At 37.9% G+C, this 20,749-nt stretch overlaps 2 protein-coding genes across 2 annotated transcripts; both read left to right on the forward strand.

The window, feature by feature from the left end:
- Positions 1-6,574: 6,574 nt before the first annotated feature.
- MELLADRAFT_51995 (family 26 glycoside hydrolase) lies at positions 6,575-8,322 on the forward strand (the record flags this gene model as incomplete). Its single annotated transcript, XM_007407060.1, has 11 exons — positions 6,575-6,631; positions 6,744-6,836; positions 6,968-7,042; positions 7,134-7,173; positions 7,258-7,317; positions 7,413-7,511; positions 7,577-7,600; positions 7,753-7,754; positions 7,842-8,030; positions 8,130-8,158; positions 8,232-8,322. 11 exons carry the CDS (start codon positions 6,575-6,577, stop codon positions 8,320-8,322), a joined length of 759 nt encoding a protein of 252 aa, XP_007407122.1.
- A 1,937-nt stretch (positions 8,323-10,259) lies between these two features.
- On the forward strand, positions 10,260-12,436 carry MELLADRAFT_115732 (uncharacterized protein; the record flags this gene model as incomplete). Its single annotated transcript, XM_007407061.1, has 6 exons — positions 10,260-10,422; positions 10,659-10,692; positions 10,790-11,016; positions 11,106-11,447; positions 11,531-11,863; positions 11,935-12,436. 6 exons carry the CDS (start codon positions 10,271-10,273, stop codon positions 12,434-12,436), a joined length of 1,590 nt encoding a protein of 529 aa, XP_007407123.1.
- Positions 12,437-20,749: the final 8,313 nt, after the last annotated feature.

The following is a 20,749-nucleotide window of genomic DNA, read 5'->3' on the forward strand; positions in this document are numbered from 1 at the left end:
AAAGTATGAGTGCAAGGCTTTTGGAGCGAATCAGGCAATAAGTTGTACTGTTCCTTCATTTTCTTGAGTGCGTAATGAGAGATGCGTCCATTCAGGTCTTTGAAGAATATAGGAAGACCTTCAAGTGTTTTAGTCTGCTCAACTCCAACTGATATAGTGATTTTGCTCATCTGGTGTTCTTCAAACCGTTTGAAAGAATTGAAACAAGTGACAAAGTCGTTATTGCGGCCATTGAGGAATCGTTTGGCCCTGAAGTGACTGCCTTCCACTCGAGATGTTGATGAGTTACCAAAATGAGGTGATTCAGAGGTAAACAGCGTGACAAACTTCTCCTTGCGATAAATCCAAGTGTTTTGCAAGTAATCAAAGACATCATGGGCTCTTGCTACTTTGGTAAGTTCTTCAAGATTTGAATCGTATTCAGCAGGTGTTGAGGAGGCGACATACAAGTTCCATAGTTTCATAAAGTCTGTCCATTTGGTATTGGTAAACTTGTTCTTACAGTTTTTGGCGACATTCTGGTTGATGTGCCACACACAGAGGATGCGGGTAGCTTTGGGAAAAACCGTTCCAATAGCATTGAACAGGGCCGGTTCAGCGTCCGTTGCGAAAGTCTGAGGCAGCTGAACCGTCGCGGAGGCATCCTCATTGTGTAATAGGACGTCTTTGAGCTGGTTCAAGGCCCACTCATACTGGGGCTCCTTTTCGCTGCTCATGAAACACATTGCCACGGTGAATGATTTGTGAGTATTTGTCGTACCAACAATGTGTAAGAGTGGAAGGTTGAAACGGTTAGTTTTGTAAGTACAATCGAGAGCAAGAACCGTGGGGAATCGACAAGCCAGAGCAATGTCGGAAGGGCTAGCAAAGAAGAGGTTGAGCAATGTTCCCGTTTCCGAAGTTAAAGTGTGATGCGCCCAGTTGCTTGATGTAATCAAATCAAAAAGACCTTGAACAGGAGTCCGACCATTGAGCCAGTTAGTTCTAGCACAACTTCGGACGTTGTGTATGTCACGAACTAGTGGTTGAGAGTCGGGATCAATCTTGAGAAGGGACCGAATTTGAGTTGCACAGCAGCCAGCAGAGGAAAATAGGTCAATTTGCTCGAGGTTTTCAGGAGAGAATCGTCGATAAATTGAGAGATCACTAGGTTTATCAAAGGGGTCATGGTTGTGTTTTGTTTTGCAGGTCTTCTTGAGGTCTTGAGTGACAATCCATCGGTCACGACGGGAATGATAATTTAGGGAGATCTCAAACATACAGCCGGTCTTCTTTGAAGAGGATGATTGTTTCTTGGCTTGCAAAGGAACTTTGTGGCCGGCTTTCTTGTACCCAAGTGAGCATTGCAAATAAATTCTAACCGTTTGTTCTTTGTCGGATTTGTGACTCTTGATAGTGAAGGCATACCCTTGATGATGTGCAACGGCATACATGTACATCAAACCATTCTGCATTTGGACAAATTCCATTCCACCTTTGGTGAGCGAAGCAACCGAATTGGCAAGACACCTAACACAAAAAGAATGCACATACACGTCAGTAAAAGACGTAAAGAAGATTAGAACGGTATGTACATGGTTGGTGGCTATTTGGGCATACCTAGTTGGGGCCAGTCCGCGTCTCGTTCGTGAGGAACTTGAACCTCTTCCTCAATGGCCTCTACTACGTTGATAAGATCAATAACAGCTGGGATATTAATTACCGGGGTTGTGACGTTAAGAACAGGCGTTGCGATAAGGTTTTTGGGAGGTGATGTTTGAGATGGAGTCATCGCAGATGTTTGGATGTGGACAGTGGTCGAAGTAGAGCTTTCGGTGGTGGCAGGTGAAGTAGACAATGAGGTGGTGGCAGGTGAGATTGCAAGTGTTGAAAAAGAGGCCGTAGAGGGTAAATCACTCATAGTTTGATGGTTCAAAACAGGTTGGTGTGGTTGGTTTATGTAAGGATTCATCGGGTCGGGAAACAAGGGTGCTTGATGATACGCCGCTTGCGGCGGCCGATTCATCCCAGATGGATGAGGTTGATGATAACCAAATGGAACCGAGGGGTTGATGGGTCCTTGACTTCCGTTTGCGAAGAAAAAAGGTGCTGGGTACGGTGGATACCAGTAGGAAAGAGGGGGTAGATATCGATTATGACCTTGGCCGGTTTGGTCGAAGCCGTGGGGAGGAGGGTAAGCGTGATTATGGGTATTAGGATGGGTAATATTGTTGTTTGGGAGGTGGGGATGAGGGTCTGGGGTAACTTCCATTGGTGTTAAGGCTGGATGATGTGGGTTTGACATGGTGTGTATGCAGTATGTATTACGTGCTGTAGTGTTGTTGATCTGTGAACCGTAAGCTCAAGGTTTGATATTGACTATGAAGTATGAACGAATATGAAAGAAGACTGTATCTGTGTACTAGCAGGGCGTGTAAGCCGAGTTAGCTAGCCGTGTTGTTTGTTTTGGGGAAGTTGTGGGGTGTTTGTGGAAGATTGTGTCAAGATGTTAGGAAAGGATGATACTTGGTGAAAGTGGACAAGGGGGAAAAGGGGTTGGACGGCCAAGAAGTCTTGAAGGGAGTTTGTGTCTCTTGCGTTCTCTCTCCCTTTGGGCAGCAGGGAGATATGGTGTCAAGGGCCGGTCCGGGCATTGATGTCATTGATAGCCCTTTTGAAAAGTTTCTTCACAAAAGGAAACTTCTATTCACCCTATTGGGGACACATGGGGTGCAAATCAGGTCATGTGTGGAGCCCCTGGTGGGAATGTGCTTGTGAGTTGAGCCCTGGAGTCGCCCTGCATGTCCGACTGAGCCAAATTTAGGCTCATGAAATCGGGTTGTGTCGGATACCTCGGGTAATGCTTCCAAAAAAAGGGGCGACAGATATTTCCTAATCGGGCAATAAATAGTGGGGTCCTTATTATCAAGGTTGTTTTTCAAAAAAAAAAAGAGCAAAGGAAAATCAGTTTTCATTGTTATTATTTCTTTTTTGTCAAACTGTTGTTGTTTATTTTTTGTCAGTCTGAGCTATTGTTCCGCTACCGCCCCATAGGGGTTGTTTATTATGTTGAAGAATTTTATTACCCGGGGCATTATGCCTTGGGATGTTGCCCAAAACCCGTGCCACAATTTGTGGAATATTCTATCAAGTTTTTTAGTAAGTTTTACTTATCCATGTTGCAATCAAGTAAAGGTTTGCACTTGAGTTGAGGGGAATGAAAAGGTATGAAATGAGAGCATTAAAGTGAGGCTGAATGGATTTGTGGCCATAGCATACTTGGTGGGTGCACCTCCAGTTCAGTGATCTCAGGTGGCTCAAATGTGGAGTATGTGCCAGTTCATCTATCCCAACCCTTGCAAAACTGCCCAAATCATGATCATATATCATTTTTCAAGGTTTCAAGGGGGGTAGGGATATGAGTTTTTGTAATTCTTACAGAGATCTCAACATGAAGGAAAATCTTGGAGAGCTCATGTGTGAACTTGAATCAATGTGAACTTCTTGTGTTGCTTGGTTGTAGTGGGACTTGTGTCAGGCTAGGTGGGTTGCAGACTTCTGTGGAGTTGGCTTTGAGGATCTGATCTTACGGCATAATTAGATTTCCAAATGCTTTCAAGAAAGGAAATATGAACACAATTGGCAGACATTTCAAGGGCTATGCAGTCCTATTTGTTGCATTCTGAGCTCCCAGGCTGTGCTGTGTCAGGTATGATCTGGTATGATCACTGTGTAGGGTGTGGTGAAAGCATAAATGGATATCATAAAACTAAAACACCATCCTGGGCACCCTTAGAACAGATGGGCCAAGTTATCTACTGAAAATTTGATTGATCATATAGCCACACCTGTTACGGCTGAAGGTCAGTAATTGCTTGCCTCACACCTGGTGGGTGATTGGATGGAACACAAAGCTTGAGTCTGAATCTTTAAGAAACTCTGGAGCCATTGGCAGATGTGAAATGTTGTCAATGAAGCTTTAAGCCTGCTTGTAAGCAAGAAAGCTGCCTGACGGAATTTTCTGGTACATCTTTAAGTTTGTGAAGTGTTCCCGGAATCAGGGTAGCAAGACAAAGTTGAGACCACATGTCATTTGTACTATTGGCTTCCGGAGCTGGAAAGGACTAGTTCAAGATACATACTTGGTTTGTATGTATGTGGACACACAAAGAAAGTTAAACTTGTTTTGAATTCTTCAACCTTTGAGTTGCCCAACCAGAAAAGGTTTTCTACCAGGAACCCATCTGAATTGGTGCGGCGGAAAGAGCACAACATGCCTTGATACCTGTTGGCCTCAGCTGGCAGATGTATTTGTCGACCTGTGAGGACTCAGGAGTCAAGTCTGAGTCACGGCAGGAATAGGCACTCGACTTGAAGTGCTTCTTGGCATCAAAAAAGACCCTTTGGGAATCAGTTTGGCTCGGGTAGACAAGAGGACGGTGTGGTACTCTAGTTGAACCCGTGCCTGGATTGCAGAGAAAAAGATTGATAGGAGTGCTGGGCCACAGCTCGGCGCTGGACTACTCCACTGGAGTGTCACCCTACTTCTTCCTGATCGAATTGAGAGATAACAAAACTCCACGTGTTAACCCTCTGCTTGACAAACAGGGTGTTGAGTGGGAAATCAAAGAATGTAAAGAAGACCAGCAAAACAACAAAAAGAGAACTGAATATCTGTATATGGATAGATTTCAGTCATAAGAGCATCCACAGCCGTGTGGCGTAAACCATGTCGTACGGAAATTTAGGGCAAAATCATCCACAGCCAATGCCCTGAAATTTCACGTAGCTAAGGGAATTCCCTCCGTGCGAGCCAAAATAGGCCAAATATGTTCTATTTTGGCTCGCTCCCTAAATCCATCTGTACCTCGCTTCTCCCATAACTCCCACTTCCGCGAACGCACTCCCTGCAGAATATCTCCCTCGATGATCAACTAACCCATAACTCACTTCACAAAATATGCTACAAGCCGTACTGTACGACACCACGGCTGTGCATTGTTCGAAATTTATGCCTCAAACACTTGCCTAAATGATCTGTGCGGCGCTCCGTACGATACGGATTTACGGCACGGCTGTGGATGCTCTAAGGTGCATACTAGAAGAGGTTGATCATGGATAATTTGTGGCACAAGTTTTTATGATTTTTTAACGATTTTAGGTGATAGAAATGAAAAGTGGGAACAAGCTCAACATGGTGTACACTAAAATGAAAGAGAAGATTTTTCTGGCTTGACTGCCTTACAAACTCGTTGGGGAGATAAGTAGACTGACATTTTTGTTGCACATCTTCCTAGAGTGCTCTCTACCTATCTCGCCAAAGTTCTTGCCTCGGATGTTCCCTTTACCTTTCACAGATTCCCCTATGTTGTTACTTTGTACCAACCATGAACATCGTTTTTGCTTGCAAGCCACACTTACAAGTTTCGAGTTGAAATTTCCTCATCAAAGGAAATACGCCGCCGATGAAAAATATGACGTGTGATGAAACCACCACCACAAAGGATAGAATTGGGATACGATATGAAGAGTGCCATGATACACCGCATGCTCAGAGCTTGAAAACGATTTACCCGTTCACCGCGCCCCATGCCGCGCGATCAGTTGAGACATGCATGAAAGCTCTTCGACCTCTGAATGCAACAAATTCGTTTGTTAAGCTTAACTTCGTTTTCGTTTGTAGAGTCCGACGCTCGCTCCAATTTTGTCCGTTCGGTTATCCTCGCAGCGACCGGGTCACTAGATTTTCATCCAGGGCGCTTTGAAATCATCGTAAACCAAAAGTTTCATAGAGATCCCTTTGAGTTCATGCATCAGTCTACTCTTGGTCACTCACTTTTCAAAATGGCTGAGCTTTAAAGCCCAAGACACGTTACCTATGTAACCATTGCCAGCCATTCGTCAGCCCCACGCCCGCGGCTTCCAGAGGCGCCCGCAGCAATTTCATTCCGAACCATTCCAAAGTCGAGATCTCAAGAATTAAAGAAATCGAAAACGTTTTGAAGGAGGAAGGGGTCGAAGGCGTCAAAGTGACCTGTATCGTTTAGTAAATACCCATTCAGACTGGCTTGTCGTCATATCTCACCGGGGCCATATCTGGCAGCGGTGATGCTGAGAAATGATTCTGAAGCATACCTAGCACAAATCAGAACGCCACGTATAGTTTTTATAAAGCCTTGGTTCTTCAACTTTTTTCTTTGGGATATCTGTTTCACTCAACTCACGTGTTCTACTCATCCAATCAATTATCAAGAAAGTCATTCAAGACAATAAACAAATATGATAGGATCCAATCGATTCATCACCATCTTCTCAATCTTTTCTTTATGTTTAAACGTTAGCTTTAGTTATCCTAAAGCCAAACGTGAAATAAGAAATCTAGATCCATCTCTTGGTTTGAATTCAAATAATTTACATAAAAATGGGATCGCTATTGGATTCCTACCTGCCTTTGGTGAACCGATAGCTCCCAATGAACCAAGTCAAATCAATGCAAAACTTCCAGCTCCGATGGCTATGGTGAGTAATATTTCGCCGCTATTTCACTAATACCGCTCAGCCTACGCCTTGTTGATATCCTGTCCGTCTGGGTTAGATGGGAGATTACATTAATCTCGAGAAAACGGGACCAAATGCTAACGACATCAATGTGGTAAGCCAATGTGATCTCGTTTTTTTGAGTTCATGTTCAATTGAGTTACATATAAGTAAAGAGCTCGAGCTTTGATATATGAGCTGATAGCTAACTTATGCCTCTAACTCAGCATCTTGGATACATAAAAGGCTTAAAAGGAAATCCAGTTTGGCAGATTGCTTTAATGCCATATCTAGGATTGGAGAGTGTAACACAAGAAGTGGTACGTTGTCAGAAACCTCATTGTCACGAAATACCTTCAACCAAATATTGAGACAAGATGATCTTCCTCTTTAAAACTTGATATTCTTCCATCATTCCCTTCTTTTTGGTGAACCTGATTGAAAAAAATAGGCCAACAGTATTGCACAAAGTATGTTACGGATTAATCAGCAAGGTATCACTGTTTGGTTAAGATTTGCACATGAGGTATATATATTTTTTCATCTTTCTCTCTCTTTTAAAGTAACTTTTTTTTTGGATTTTCAATTAAGAAACTAATGATTTATTTTTTTTATAGATGAATGGTGATTGGTATAAATGGGGTATGCAACCAGAATGTAAGTTCAATTGATTTCATTTTTTTTAAGACAAATTTTCAATAAAATAAATCTGACGTGTTGAACGAAATTATTTCCTTTCAGTATTTTTGGAGAAATGGAAAATGGTTTGGGAAGCTATCAAGTCGGTCACATCTAGTACTTGTGAGTCTCACATTTTGAATCATCCCTCCAGATAAAGGTTTTTTGTTTCATGCGTTTTCATATATTGATGGATGATCATCTTTGAGGATTCTTAGACATGCTATGGGCTCCAAACTCGTTATTCGGCGGCTTGAACGATGTTAAAGGAGGTTACACACAGTACTGGCCAGGTGCTCAATACGTTGATATGCTTGGTAAGTACCAATTCTTTATCTTTTTTAATTTCAAACTAACAAGAATTTATCTTTGTTCTGAGTAGGTCTTTCGTTCTACCACTATGGAGGTCAGTCTCTCTCTCATTTCTTCACGGTAATTTCACTGTGTCAGTAAATTGAACGTTTTTTTGGGTGGTTTTGGTCATCATAACAGGATTCGAGCGTAATAATGTATTACCTGGTCCGACCATGGCACTTGATATGATCAAACAATTCTCAGACGTAAGATTTTATCTTAAATTTTCTTCTTTATAAAATTAAGGAAAGCTTACTAAAACGTTGATCTGTCTTGATCACGTTCTTTTCTAGTTATATTCTACTCCTAATAATTTACCAATCGTCTTATCCGAAACTGGAGCATCTTATACAGTTTCACTTCAAACTAATGAACCGGCTCCAGGTGGTGCTTCTGAACATGATATGAAGTTTGGATGGTTACAACAACTTTTAGCTAATAATTTACGTACTGATGTTCCTAATTTTAAAGCATTTTCTTGGGTTTGTATTTTTTTTCTTGATTCTTTTTTATACTCATCAAAAGAATAATAAGGTTTGGATTCTGATTAACTGGTTTACTTTGATTTCATCTTGGTTTAGTTTGAGATTAAGAAAAATGAGAATGCTTCGTAAGTCAATAGTTTTTTTTAGTTTGAATACATTATCAGATTTAACTGACTCTTTTGTATTTATGGAAAACAGTGGTGGTTCGGCTATCAAATCTGAAGATTTCCGATTATTAATGGGAAATCAAGATTTAAGTAAATCAGCCGTAACTTATCTCTCTTCTTGAAACCCAAGACTTTAATATCAAAAAAGTCAGATATAAGTTTTTTCCTATTCTTTCCTGCATTATCTTCAAGAATTTCTTGAATGAACTTTATTTTATTTTATTTGTTAATCTTTCGATTTGATTCATTAATTTAATGGACATAACATTTCATCATGAAAAAACTCTTGATGATCATATGATAATCAATTCACTTGGAATTAAATTTCATAGATAGATCAAAATCTGTTATTTTTTTCTGTGGACTTTGCATCTGAATGTGTAAATACAGTAATCTTTTGATGGACACATTGGCATTATCACTTTATCATCATCATAAATAGACATGTCTTTAGACTTTTTCTATATAAATTGATGAAAACGGTTTTTGGTTATTGGTTTGCTGAAAGGTTTAAATTCTAATCAAGGGTGATATTCAGAAAAAACTTACTCATGCATATTATCATCCTGATTTAAGGATAGATGAAAATCCAAGATTTCCACATACAAACAATTGAACCATTTGTTTTTTCAATAAGGATTTCCAAAACCTCTTAGTAAAGAACAAAAAGTATATTTTGAGTAAATTAAAATTGGATATAGTGATTAGTTTTGCTCAATAATAATCTTGTGAAGGATTTGTATATTTACTACTCATTAAACACATCCTAAATGAGCAGATGAGTTTCAATTTCCAAATCAAGTCTCATTAGATCCAAAGTGATAAGTCAAAAAAAACCTTGATCAACTCAATCAGTTCCTCACTTCAAAGCAGAACAGCAATCAATGTTTTCAACTGAGCTATCCTAATCTTTGGTTATGATTTTTAGTAGCCTTATGATCATAAGACCTATGTAATCTCAATCTTAATCTCAACTAACAAGATTCAAAATGAGGTTTACAGTTCATGAACTTGGTTAGCATTCAAATCTTACCAATTTCCTTTGTAAAATGAAATTCTTTTTGTATACATATATGTATTGAACCACTTAAAGAGAATTAACCTTTAGCTGGATCCGATCAAATAAGTCTTATGATCTCTTTGAGTCTGACGGTCGTTCCTTGACTGGTACTAGTGGATTCCCATTGCATGCATGAATGCGTGGTAAAAGCGATTTCTAAGTATCCATTTACGAACCCTAAACTCAATAAAGCGCAGATCTTTTCTCTTTTTGCCAAGTTCTTTCAAACATGTACGAATATATCTCATGGGTTTTTTTTGGCATTTTTTTCTTTCTTTGACCTCAGCATCAGACGTGTATTGAATTTAAATACTTAAAAACCGGTTTGAACTCATTTTTTTCTTGTTTTTTTGATGAAACTTGTTTAAATAGCTTTTCAAAACACACACAAACACGAAAGGAAATCAGTTTTTTCTTTTTTTAAATATATATAGGTTCAGGAGTATGTAACATCCGATCGCATTTCTTTTGTAGCTAACTAGCTTGATAAAGAATTTCTTGCATGTAGTACTGGCATATTGTTGTATGAATATAGATTTTTCTTAGGAGTTCAAAGAGCCGAGAAGTAGAAGTGAAAGTGATGGATATAGTAGGAATCATATATAACATACGATTTGGGCAGTTTTTGATGGTGATTGGTTGTACTAAAAGCGGTTCTGGAGTGGGATATGCAGATGTATTGATTTAGGCATTATTATTTCTGTTAATAGACAGGACAATTTTTGTAAGGAACTTGGCATTGAATTTTTACTGATGATCAGATTCAGGTTGAGAATTGAGTGTTTTGGATTTTTAGTGAATTGAATTGAGTTTGAGAGATTGAATTGAATTGATTGAGACTAGAGTGGGCTTGATGAAAAGTAGAAGGTACTCTTACTCTCACTCACTTGACCGTTTACCCTTTACCATTACCAGTTTACTTTGTAAATTCAACTTCAACTTCAACCTCAACCTCATTCAAACATCAACTATCATCATCAACTATCAACTACAACCACAAACCATTCATCATGTCAACCACTACTACTTCTTACTCAAGTCGAATCGATTCAAATCCTCATAAAAAACGTTCAAGTAAATCATCAGCTAATCTGATTCCTAACATCAAATCTCCTTCATTTCTTGGAAAATGGAAACGTAGACCAGTTCGAACTTCAATACGGTCAGTCAATCATTCAACTTATCTCATTATTCTTATTACACAATTCACTTTTTCACTTGTGTAAATTGTAAATCGAGTGGTAGTAGTCAGTGTGGTATACTGAAAATCTTATACCTCACTTGATGGGTTTTTTTTTGACTTTTTGGATTTCATCATGAGTAACTGATCTATTCTTATCATCTTTCTTTTGTTTTCATTCCAACATCTATATTTTCGAATACATTATTATTCATCAGTCTAACTGCTCAAGAAGAAAGAGAAACAAAAGAGGTAAATCATCAATTCTTGAACCCAAAAAAAAAACTGAATGAAGATCCAAACCATTTACTGATGATTTCTTTTGGATGGTTTGATTTTTTGGTAATAGCTTCTTCGATCTCATCTAGTTAAAAAAGATTTTAGTTTACCTTTAAATCTTCCAGCTTGGAGTCCACCTACCAAACTTAAAGAAGAAATCTCACCTGAATTACGTTGGTTTAGGGATTACAGTCATCTTAAACGATCTGGACAGCTTCGAAGTCTTCCTAGTACGGTAGAAGCTTCTGATGAATCGAATGGAGCTGATGAACGATCAGTTGATGAACAACTTAAACTGTAACGATTTTCTTTTTGTTTTAAACTTCTTTCGCTTTCCATACATAGACTCTTGAATCTTACTTTTTTGTTTTGATTACTTTGTTTAGATCTCATCATCATACTGAGAGCCCTCGACGAAAACTTGCAACTGAAACCCTGCTACCTCCTAGAGCTTCTACATCATCTTCCATCGATCCTTATCAAGCTCAACCTGACCGATCTCCTCCGATGGAACAGAGTGGATCCGGTAAAGGAAAACCTAACGTTGTAGAACCTAAACCGATTGAAAACTCACAGGTTGGCAAACCTGATGGTGATTCTAAAGCTCAAGAAACTACGGTCCTCGTTAATGGAAAAGGAAAAGGAAAAGCACCTGAGATTGTGATTGATTGGTCAGATTGGAAACCACACACTTATTCTCAAAGACATATGGCCGAACTAAGGTTCAAGTACGTAATCTATCTAATCATCTTAACTATCATCTGAACCGATCCACTTACCACTGACCCCTGAATGTTTTTTTTTCTTTTAGATATTCTGATCGAGCAAGAGAATTGAAACGAACCGCCGAACGACAACAAAAACATACACATGAGACCAATGAACGAACGCCGGTTTCAGAACGACAAAAGGTTTTGGAAGGATTAGAGAAAGCTAATCAAGTGGCTACCATTGAGATGGTCGATTCACTCTTACTCTTCACTCAATCTTTTCTCTGTCAAGAGGTGGATACAGCTCAATCTAATATCTCTTCCACTCAACGTAAACATGAGTTCTTGAGACAATGGGAATCGATGCTTGGGTTCTTTAATGCGGTCAAATCGTTTGCTAAACGATCTGGGATCGAATTGGCTTATGGAATTTGGTATGTTTTGATAATTCGTTTAGATCCTATTCAATCTTCTTTGGTTTTTCTGATTTTGTTTTTTCTTCTAGTCTTATGTATGAAGGACTATTATTTCATAGATTAACTGAAACCGAAAGATCTTTACTTTTACAAACTTATGGACACTTATCTGAACCAGAACAACAATCAGAAGCCTATAAGAAATTCAAAAACTTATTATCAAAACAAGAATCTGGTAAAATAGCATGGGAAAGTTCATACACGATCTTTGCCAAACTATTAGAATCGAGTAGTGAACCGAATGAAAAACCAGAGGGAGAAATGATTATAGATGATAAGAATCGAAAGTTACCGATCTTGAGTTCATTGATCAAACAAATGAAACCTAGGATGATGGGTCTCAGTCCTGAATTGATGAGTATGGATGAACCTTGGAGGTTTTGTTGGCCGATTGATAGGTTTGAGAGAGGTGGGATGGCTGATTTTGTCGCCTTTGCTAGGGCTGGATTGGATGAATGGTTGAAAGGATCTGGAACGGGTTATGAGTTGGAAAGGTTTGATGATAAGGATTGGTTGTTTGGATCGGGTTGATCTTTCATGGTTTAGTAAGCGAGAGGGGTGATTTGGTTGGGTTTGGATTTTCGGATGTCTTTATTTATTTCGTTTTTTATTCCGGGAGGGAAGTCAGGAAGTAGGATTGGAATGATTAGAGTGATCTTTTTGAACAGAAAACAGATGGAAATTTGGGAATACAGATATATATAACACACACAAGATATATATATTTATAACTAAAGAAAAGAAAGTCAAAGGGTTTTTTGATTCATCAAGTTTTATTTTTCGTTTTTGTAAGATTAAAGGTTTTCATTTCATTGGTTTAAACTTGATATTACAATTTGTTTATAAATCTATATATATATACAGTATCTCAGTGTGTGAAAGTTTTTTTTTTCTTTGATGGAGTTTCTTTGATTTTTTTCTTTGATTTTTTTTCTTTGTTTAAAGTCTTTTCTATATATATATTTCAACTTTTCTTTTATTAACAAAAAAATCAGATCTTGTGTTTTTTCTCTATCTATCTCTTTCTCTATCTCTCTATTTCTTTATCTCTCTATTTCTCTCTCTTTCTCTATTTCTCTCTATTTCTCTCTCTACCTCTTTCTCTACCTCTCTATTTCTCTCTATCTCTCTATATCTCGAGTTCTCTCTCTCTCTCCTGAGTGTGTGTATCAAAGCTTTAAGTTTTTTTTCTCTTTACCAAATCTTTATTTTTTAAAAAAATCTCTTGTTTTGTTTTGTTTTGTTTTGTTTCTTGTTTTTTTATATATGTTTTGGAAGTTTTTTTTGTAACTTGAAGTTTAAGAAGTTAGTTAAGAAGTTAGTTAAGAAGTTGATGAAATTTATTTATAAGTTTTTTTTAGCTTCTTTCTTTTTCTTTTTGGGTATTATATTTTGGTCAAAAGAAATTTGTGAATATTGGAAGAAGTAAAGTAGAGGAAAGGAGATGATAGATGTGGGGTTTGATTGGATGAGATTTTGTTGATTTGATGATTTAAGTGTTTGAGTCTGTAAAAACAAGCAGACACATAAAAGATATGACCTCCTCGGAACCAAAACATTAGGGGGTTTCAAGTCAATAAATTTACGGTGTTTTACAGTCCAACAAGTTGTCCAATGTTGCAAAATATACCGTAAATTTAAAAAAATCGGGACACCTAAAAAGGTGTCCCGAATGGTGTTGACCGTATATTTGCAGAAAAAAAACCCACCGTAAAATTTAAAAAACTTGTCCGTTTTTTAAAAAGTTTCACAAAAAATTTCTGACTTGAAACCCCCTATTTTGACTTGAGTCCCCTTATTTGCTTAAATTTATGCTACAGCAGGAGAAGTTTTTTACGGTGAAAACCGTAAAAAAAAATAAACATGGGAAAGTTTTTACGTTATAACTGTAAAAAAACTTTGCCAAGTTTTTATGATCACTTGTGAACCATGATCAAGACTTTTTGGCTTTTTTGCCTTGATGATCTGCTTAGCAAGGAGAAAACTGTTGGTAAGAGGATGCAAGGTTGTCCTTGGATTCACTCTCTAATCCACCTTTTTTCAAGAGTGAAAAAGCCCAGGTGAGGTCTTTAAATTTGGGTTGTAAACTTACCTGTTTACATTTTTACAAGAACAGGATTCATAAAATTTCCCGTTTTTGTAAAATTTACATAAATTTATGCTACGACGGGAAAGTTTTTTATGGTTTTTGCCGTAAAAAAATTGAACTTGACACCCCCTATTGCTATTAGCGGTGTTCAAGTCAAAATAATTTGGACCTAAAATGGCTTTTAGACGTCGCTCAAAGGTTGTAAAATTATAACTCACATTTTATGACTTGCGAGTAGCTTTAGAGCTACTCGCAAGGTCTAAAATTATACAACAATTAGGGGATACAAAATTAAAACTGGGAGTTTTTTCCCAGTTTCCCAAATACCGCCCAAAACGCAAACTGGGAAACTGGGAGAACGTGGGAAAGTTCTAAACACAGCCAAAAACAAAAACTGGGAAAAAACTCCCAGTTTTAACTTTGTATCCCCTAAATGCCTATAATTTTAAGACAATTGGTTTGTTTTTTGGATCAAGAAAAAAATACCGTCCTTTTTTGTTTCAAGAAAAGGCGTATGAGTAGTTTTTTTCTTCCCTAACGGTCGTTTTTTCGTCCTTCTCTCTTGTTGAGTCCATAACAGCAGATAAAATGCACTTTTTTCCAGCACTTGTACCTTTGTCTCAAAGCTTTTCTTCTTCTCGTTATAAGACACGGTGGCCTATTTTTAAACCATTCTTACGACATCCAAGTTGGTTTTAGGTAAAATTTGTCTTAAAAAACTCTCTCGGATGCTGTAAAATTCCTACTTGGAATTTTTGACTTGAACCCCACTATTGCTATTGCATATACTAATTACAACCAAAATGTAAGCCAGTTTGACCAGTTTGGACCTCTAGGTGGACATACCATGCATGTATGTACTTGTACAATAGGGGGCTTCAAGTTGGCCAAAAAGTGCCTGAAATGTTTGTACACGTCCCCACGCCTATGATTCGTAATCATCGGGTTCGCAACAGGCCCCGGCCCCGCCGCTGCAGAACTTGAATGATTACGTAAACCACTTGGAGGGGACTGTACTTTTGCCTCCCAACCCTTGAATTTTCATCGATTTTTTATAGAATAAACACTAGAATGTGCTTCTTGGGAACGGCTTTCTAGAAGTTTTTTAAACATTTGAAAATTATAAGCTATGTTTTTATGTAGGGACATTTGAATTTGAGGCATTTTTTTAACTTGAAGGAATTGGGTTTGGCATGTTTTTTGGTTTTGGATTTTCAAGAATAACTTGTTTATTATAAAAATTACGCACTGCAACTTCTGGAGTCTGATTTTTTGCGAACTGGATGTTGCGAGAATAAATGATGACAAATAATCCGCGAGACCCTGTGGGGTGGAACTAAATAGAATATGTCTGAAAAATAACTGGTTGATACAAATAAGTCTTATAGGGAGGGATGGTGGGTGAATAAAAATCTGCATTGAATAAGAACAACTTTTGAAATATAGGTAGCTAATAATTTGTTGATGATTGATCTGGATGAACAAATTCAGAAATGATAATTTCTAAGTACAAACAAGACAAGCACTTGAACGTATAACTAGATAACATCTGCACATCATTTCATCATTGCTCCTGTTTACCATTAGCTCTTACCAAATTGATCCTTTGTGCACCTCTTTTGTAAAGGTTTTTTATATCTCAAGTTTCCATTCTTCATCAATACCCGATTGTGCCAGCCCTGAATCCCCTATGTCAAAATATTTGTTCCAACTTCAAACCCCCTAATGTAATAGATAAATGAAGAAGATCTTTTAATCAAACTTGATGGGCATATATACTTTTTGGTTAAGGTTTATGTATATTTTATGATGGGTTTAAACTTTTCTTTGAAGTATAGTTTGAAACTGGTGACTGTGGCAGTGGCAGTGGCAGTGCACTTGATGAGGGATTTGGTAAGGTTTTTTTTGAATATGTACTTTGATGATGATGAGTTACTTTGTCAGGGGTCCTTTTGGTCAAGTTTTTTTTTGGTTGAAAGGGTTTGGATTGGTTGGAAAGAAGGTTTTGGATTGGTTGAAAAAAGATTTTGAGTTGGTTTTACATATGACTGAAAGCTACGATGGACGAGAGAGGAGGGTGGAGGACAAACCTCAAAACCCAAAACACAAACCTGTATTGTCCTGTACAGATACTCAATTTTCGAGTAGCTCTGATCAAACCTCACCAGGACCGTCCTAGAAACAATCCAGATCACGATGATAAGTTGCAATAACTATCCTTCCTATTGTACAAACAGCATTTTGATATAGATAAATTGTACATTGGAAATTCCAAACCGCATCTCACTCAACAAATTCTTCAAAAAACCAACAAACATCCAGGAATCAAGTACAAGTTTAATCGATTGGAGTTGATAATCAAAAACATTAAAAGTTTTGTCTTTTGACCATATCAGGAGAGTAAGGCATAAAATTAGTACATTTGGATACACAGACCCTCTTTTTTGTATGCATCATTCCACAAGCTTTCAATTTCAATTCACTACTTCAAATGCAAATAGTCTCTTGGGTTGGATTTCTGCTGTTGGGTCTTTTTCTGATCTTTGTTTAGACATCAATCTTTAATTTTCAACTCTTGTATTGAATTCAAACCTTGAGACTTTCCTATTCAGTATCATTGCACAAGAAAGAAACTGAACATTTATCACATGCTGAAGTCGTTACACAATGGGAATCAAGCCTTCTTTGTACCAGAGTCTTTATCTAAAAAAGTTAAACCTGAAGGGAATGGTATTGCTTGTCATTGTATGAACATTGAGCGCGGATAATTATTTGTCCGTTGAGTGAATTGTGTTGTTCACCAAGTCAGTCAGAATCTGAGTGCCTTTGATTTTGGAAAGGTGAGACTAAAATTGATTGAGATTTGTCTGTGATGAAAATTGAAAGAATCTAATATTTCAAAGCAACTCTTTTTGTTTGATAAAAAGGCCAAAAGAAAGCATATTTAGTACTTATCATTGTGATTTTAACTGGTTTTAAATGATCTAAAAACTTACTTTTCAATTCGAAGTGATGATTCGACAGCATTTTCAATTGGGAGTTAACTGGTATCATCTCAGGCATTGTCTGGATTTTTTCTAGGACGTTCTGGTGAGGTTTGATCAGAGCTACTCGGAAATCGAGTATCTGTACAGGACGATACAGGTTTGTGTTTTGTGTTTTGAGGTTTGTCCTCCACCCTCCTCTCTCGTCCATTGTAGAAAGCAATGTTGGGTGGGTGCGTTGCCTCAAGTGTGCAACGTCAAGCAACACACTGCAACAGGAACACGCAAGCAACGCTGAGCACCGCAACGGGTTGGCCATTGCGCAATGAGTTTCCCCCTCGGGCCAGAAATTTGGACCGTTGCATTGTGGTTGCGGTGCCGTTGCTTGCAACACAAAGGAGCAATGGGGACAGTCCAGGAAGCTCGAGCCAACCAAGCTGCTGTGGTATCAGCAGCTGCTCAGCATTCCTTGCTTCATCATACACTAAGGCCACGTTCACTTAAGCACTTTTTTGTGAAAATTTGCATTCTTGAATCTTGAGAAATCACATTCTGTGAAATGTGTTTGATTTCTTATTTACAAGCATTCTAGAAATCACAGAATGCTTATAAAAAGTGATTTATTGGGACATTCTAAGAATTTGCTATTAGCACATTCTTGTCTACAAAAATCACATTCTTCTTCCCTCAACCTGTGCCAGTTGACTGCTTCGTAAACTTTTTCTCAGATTGTACAAGGTACCTTCTACCGTACGGAACCCCTCAAATCTGTTGCAAGTCCCCAGTCATTGCACAAGTCGTCTCGAAACCAATCATCCACCACTATTCTCAAAATCAATCGTCCATCACCATCCTTGATTGATGTCATTCTCAACTCAACTTGTGTTGATCATTCCGACTCTCATCATGTGGATTAGATGTTACAAGAAATGCAATATAATTGTTGTACTTGAGATGGTGATTTGATCAAATGAAAGAACTTGAATCTAATCATTCTTGATGAATCAATAATGGATTTGGAAATCCATCTTCTAATCTCAATCCTTTGCAAAGTCGGTCAAAATGAAGGTTTTGATTTGTAACATTGGTTGTAAGTTTTTGTGGTTGTGTTGGGTTAGGTAACTGTAAAGGGATCAATCGGGTTTTGGTGATGATGTTCCATGGATTTGGAATAGGGTGGAATCTCAAGCTCATAACGCTTTCACTTTGAGAATGAAAAGTGATCAGTGCATCCAAATCAAACGACTCAAGAGCGCTTTTTTCACAAAATTTCACAAAATTTCAAATTTCATGTTTTTTTTTTAAAAAAAACGCTTTTCTACATGTAGAAAAGTGGTTGCTCATAATGTGATTTCTCAAATTCCCCACTAAGTGAACGCGCCCTAAGACACCATTCTGATCCCAATTCGAAAACCAGGTTTTGCACCATGATGCACATTTCAAAAAGGATCATTCATTCTCAAATCAGCTGTACTTCTTTTACTTGGAGCAGTATTGCTTTTGTTACTGTTGGTCTGATCTTTACAAGAATAGAGTTCATTACATTTTGAACTATGACTTGTGAGATTTGTTGGGCATAAGGCTTAATTACAGTCTCTTGTACTCTAATCTCTTCCATCTGATCCATCAAGAAAAGATTCTCTTTGTGTTATGGGGTGGGCCATCCAATGTCATTGAGCATTTTTATAGTATTTTGCATGAAATTTAACTTTCAACTGGACTATCAGGTGGCGTAATGAAAAAATCTATTGCCAGTCTTAACCAAGGAAAAACTTAGGGGATAATTTCATTGGGTTTTGGCATGAATGGTGTAAACCCATAACTCATAGTCACAGTTTTTTTACACCTTTGGAATAATAAAATTTGATGACTCAAATGCTCAATCCATCACCACTCACACTGTGTGAATGGAGTAGTTCCAAACCTCATTGAAAAAAGGTTTGGTGTCTGAGTCTACAACTTCCTTCAATTGTGGAGTTTGTTCACAATACATTCAATGGGTTCACAGGTTACCCTTGAGTTTCCCTGTCTATTTGCTGTACTAGAGAACACGCGGGCATGCCCGCCACAGGTTGACTGTTTATACTCACCCAGAAATATCCAGATTATCAAACTAAAGCAGTTAAATTAAAACCTGGATACTTTGTTATTGTTAGCATGTGTAATGTGGTTGTGAAAACTACAATATAATAATTGGAGATCAACTTGTAAAAGGACACATTCCATATAGTGCCTGTATTCCCAAACACTGCTGATTTATGTTGGGCGCTAAAGGGATTTATTAGGTGACAATGAATGCCAATTAGAAACAGCAACACTGCCATGAATTCAATAGTCAAAGCAAGAGTGGATGATATGCTATATACCTTACAAAGAGGCAATCTGAAATTGGGTATACAGTTGAGGTCAATCCACCAAGATATTACACAGGATGTAAATTAAAAGCAACTCAAGAACAGGAAAGAAAATGAGATATGTGAAAGTGAAAGGTTGTAGGCTTAGTGTGAGATGAAAGCAAACAAAGATGGGTACAAGTAGGCCCAACAGCAGACAGAAGGCAATGTAGTTGCTAAAGAAATGCCCAGAAAAAGATTCAATAGGAAATTCTCATATATGATTTGATAAATTGGGTGAAAGATTGAGAAATACAGTTGGTTTGCCGGTGGGGGAGTTGTTGAACCAGGTGGGACAGGTTACCTTTTTATAGAGTAAAAATTAATGTATACCAAGGCAGAAATACAACATTTGGAGTCGGGTTTTGAAAAGCTCACTTTTGAGAAATGCAGTTCACCCAAATAAAAGCGTTGCAGGTCACACAAACAAATGTGTCACAGGTAACACAAAGAAAAGAATTGTAATTGTACAATCAAAACAAAAGAATTGTAATTTTACGATCACATGCAAACAAAAACAGAAGATTGAGAACAATCAGAATAGAAAAGTGAGAATCTAATGTAAGGGGTCAAAAGCCAATCCGGAAAACTCAAATGGGTTCTTTCAGGTTCTTTCCACAAGGTGAGAGAAAGGCACAGTTGCGCACTAACAAAGCAGTCTGTGATTGCGTAGAGAATACAATAATGGATTGAACTTGAAAAAGTATCAAAAGTTCACTGATCATGATACAAAATTGACCAAAGCGCAACAGGACTGGACGGTACTCACATATGCGAGTCTGTTCTTTGTATTTATATATTAGATTTATAAAGCATATACACATACCCAATAGTCCCTTTCAAAGTATCTTCTATCTTTCTTCTTATTCATATCTTTGGCTCCAGGCTCCAGGATCCAGGATCACTGGTTGAGCTGCCAGAATGATTGCATCAAAGCAATTCAAGCCAGTGAGCTGTTGCTCTACATGGTATATTGTGTATGGTATAGCTCAAGGGGAACATGTGAACCTATTGTGAACAAGATCCATGATTGAAGGAAGTTGCAGACTTGGACACCACAATTTTACTCAACTTGGTTTCAAACTATTTCATTCCTGCAGTGTCACCGCTCTATCAAAACTTTAATGGATTTTGTTCTCAAATTCCTCCCATCAACTCAGCTGAGCCAAAGACCGGTGTTGACATAGTTGACATCAGTGGTATCACACCGTGACGCAAAAGCTAGCCAATCCCCTGCCCTGGCTCCCCCAAACAAACTTTGACCTCAGCCATGATCATAGGCCCAAAATGTAGAACCTTTTAATTAATGGAAATAAAATACTATATTTGGACATAGGGTATGATATATATTAACAGGATAAGTTAACAATATATACAT

The sequence above is a fragment of the Melampsora larici-populina genome, assembly GCF_000204055.1.
Source record: "Melampsora larici-populina 98AG31 unplaced genomic scaffold MELLAscaffold_8, whole genome shotgun sequence".
NCBI classification, from domain to species: Eukaryota; Fungi; Basidiomycota; class Pucciniomycetes; order Pucciniales; family Melampsoraceae; genus Melampsora; species Melampsora laricis-populina.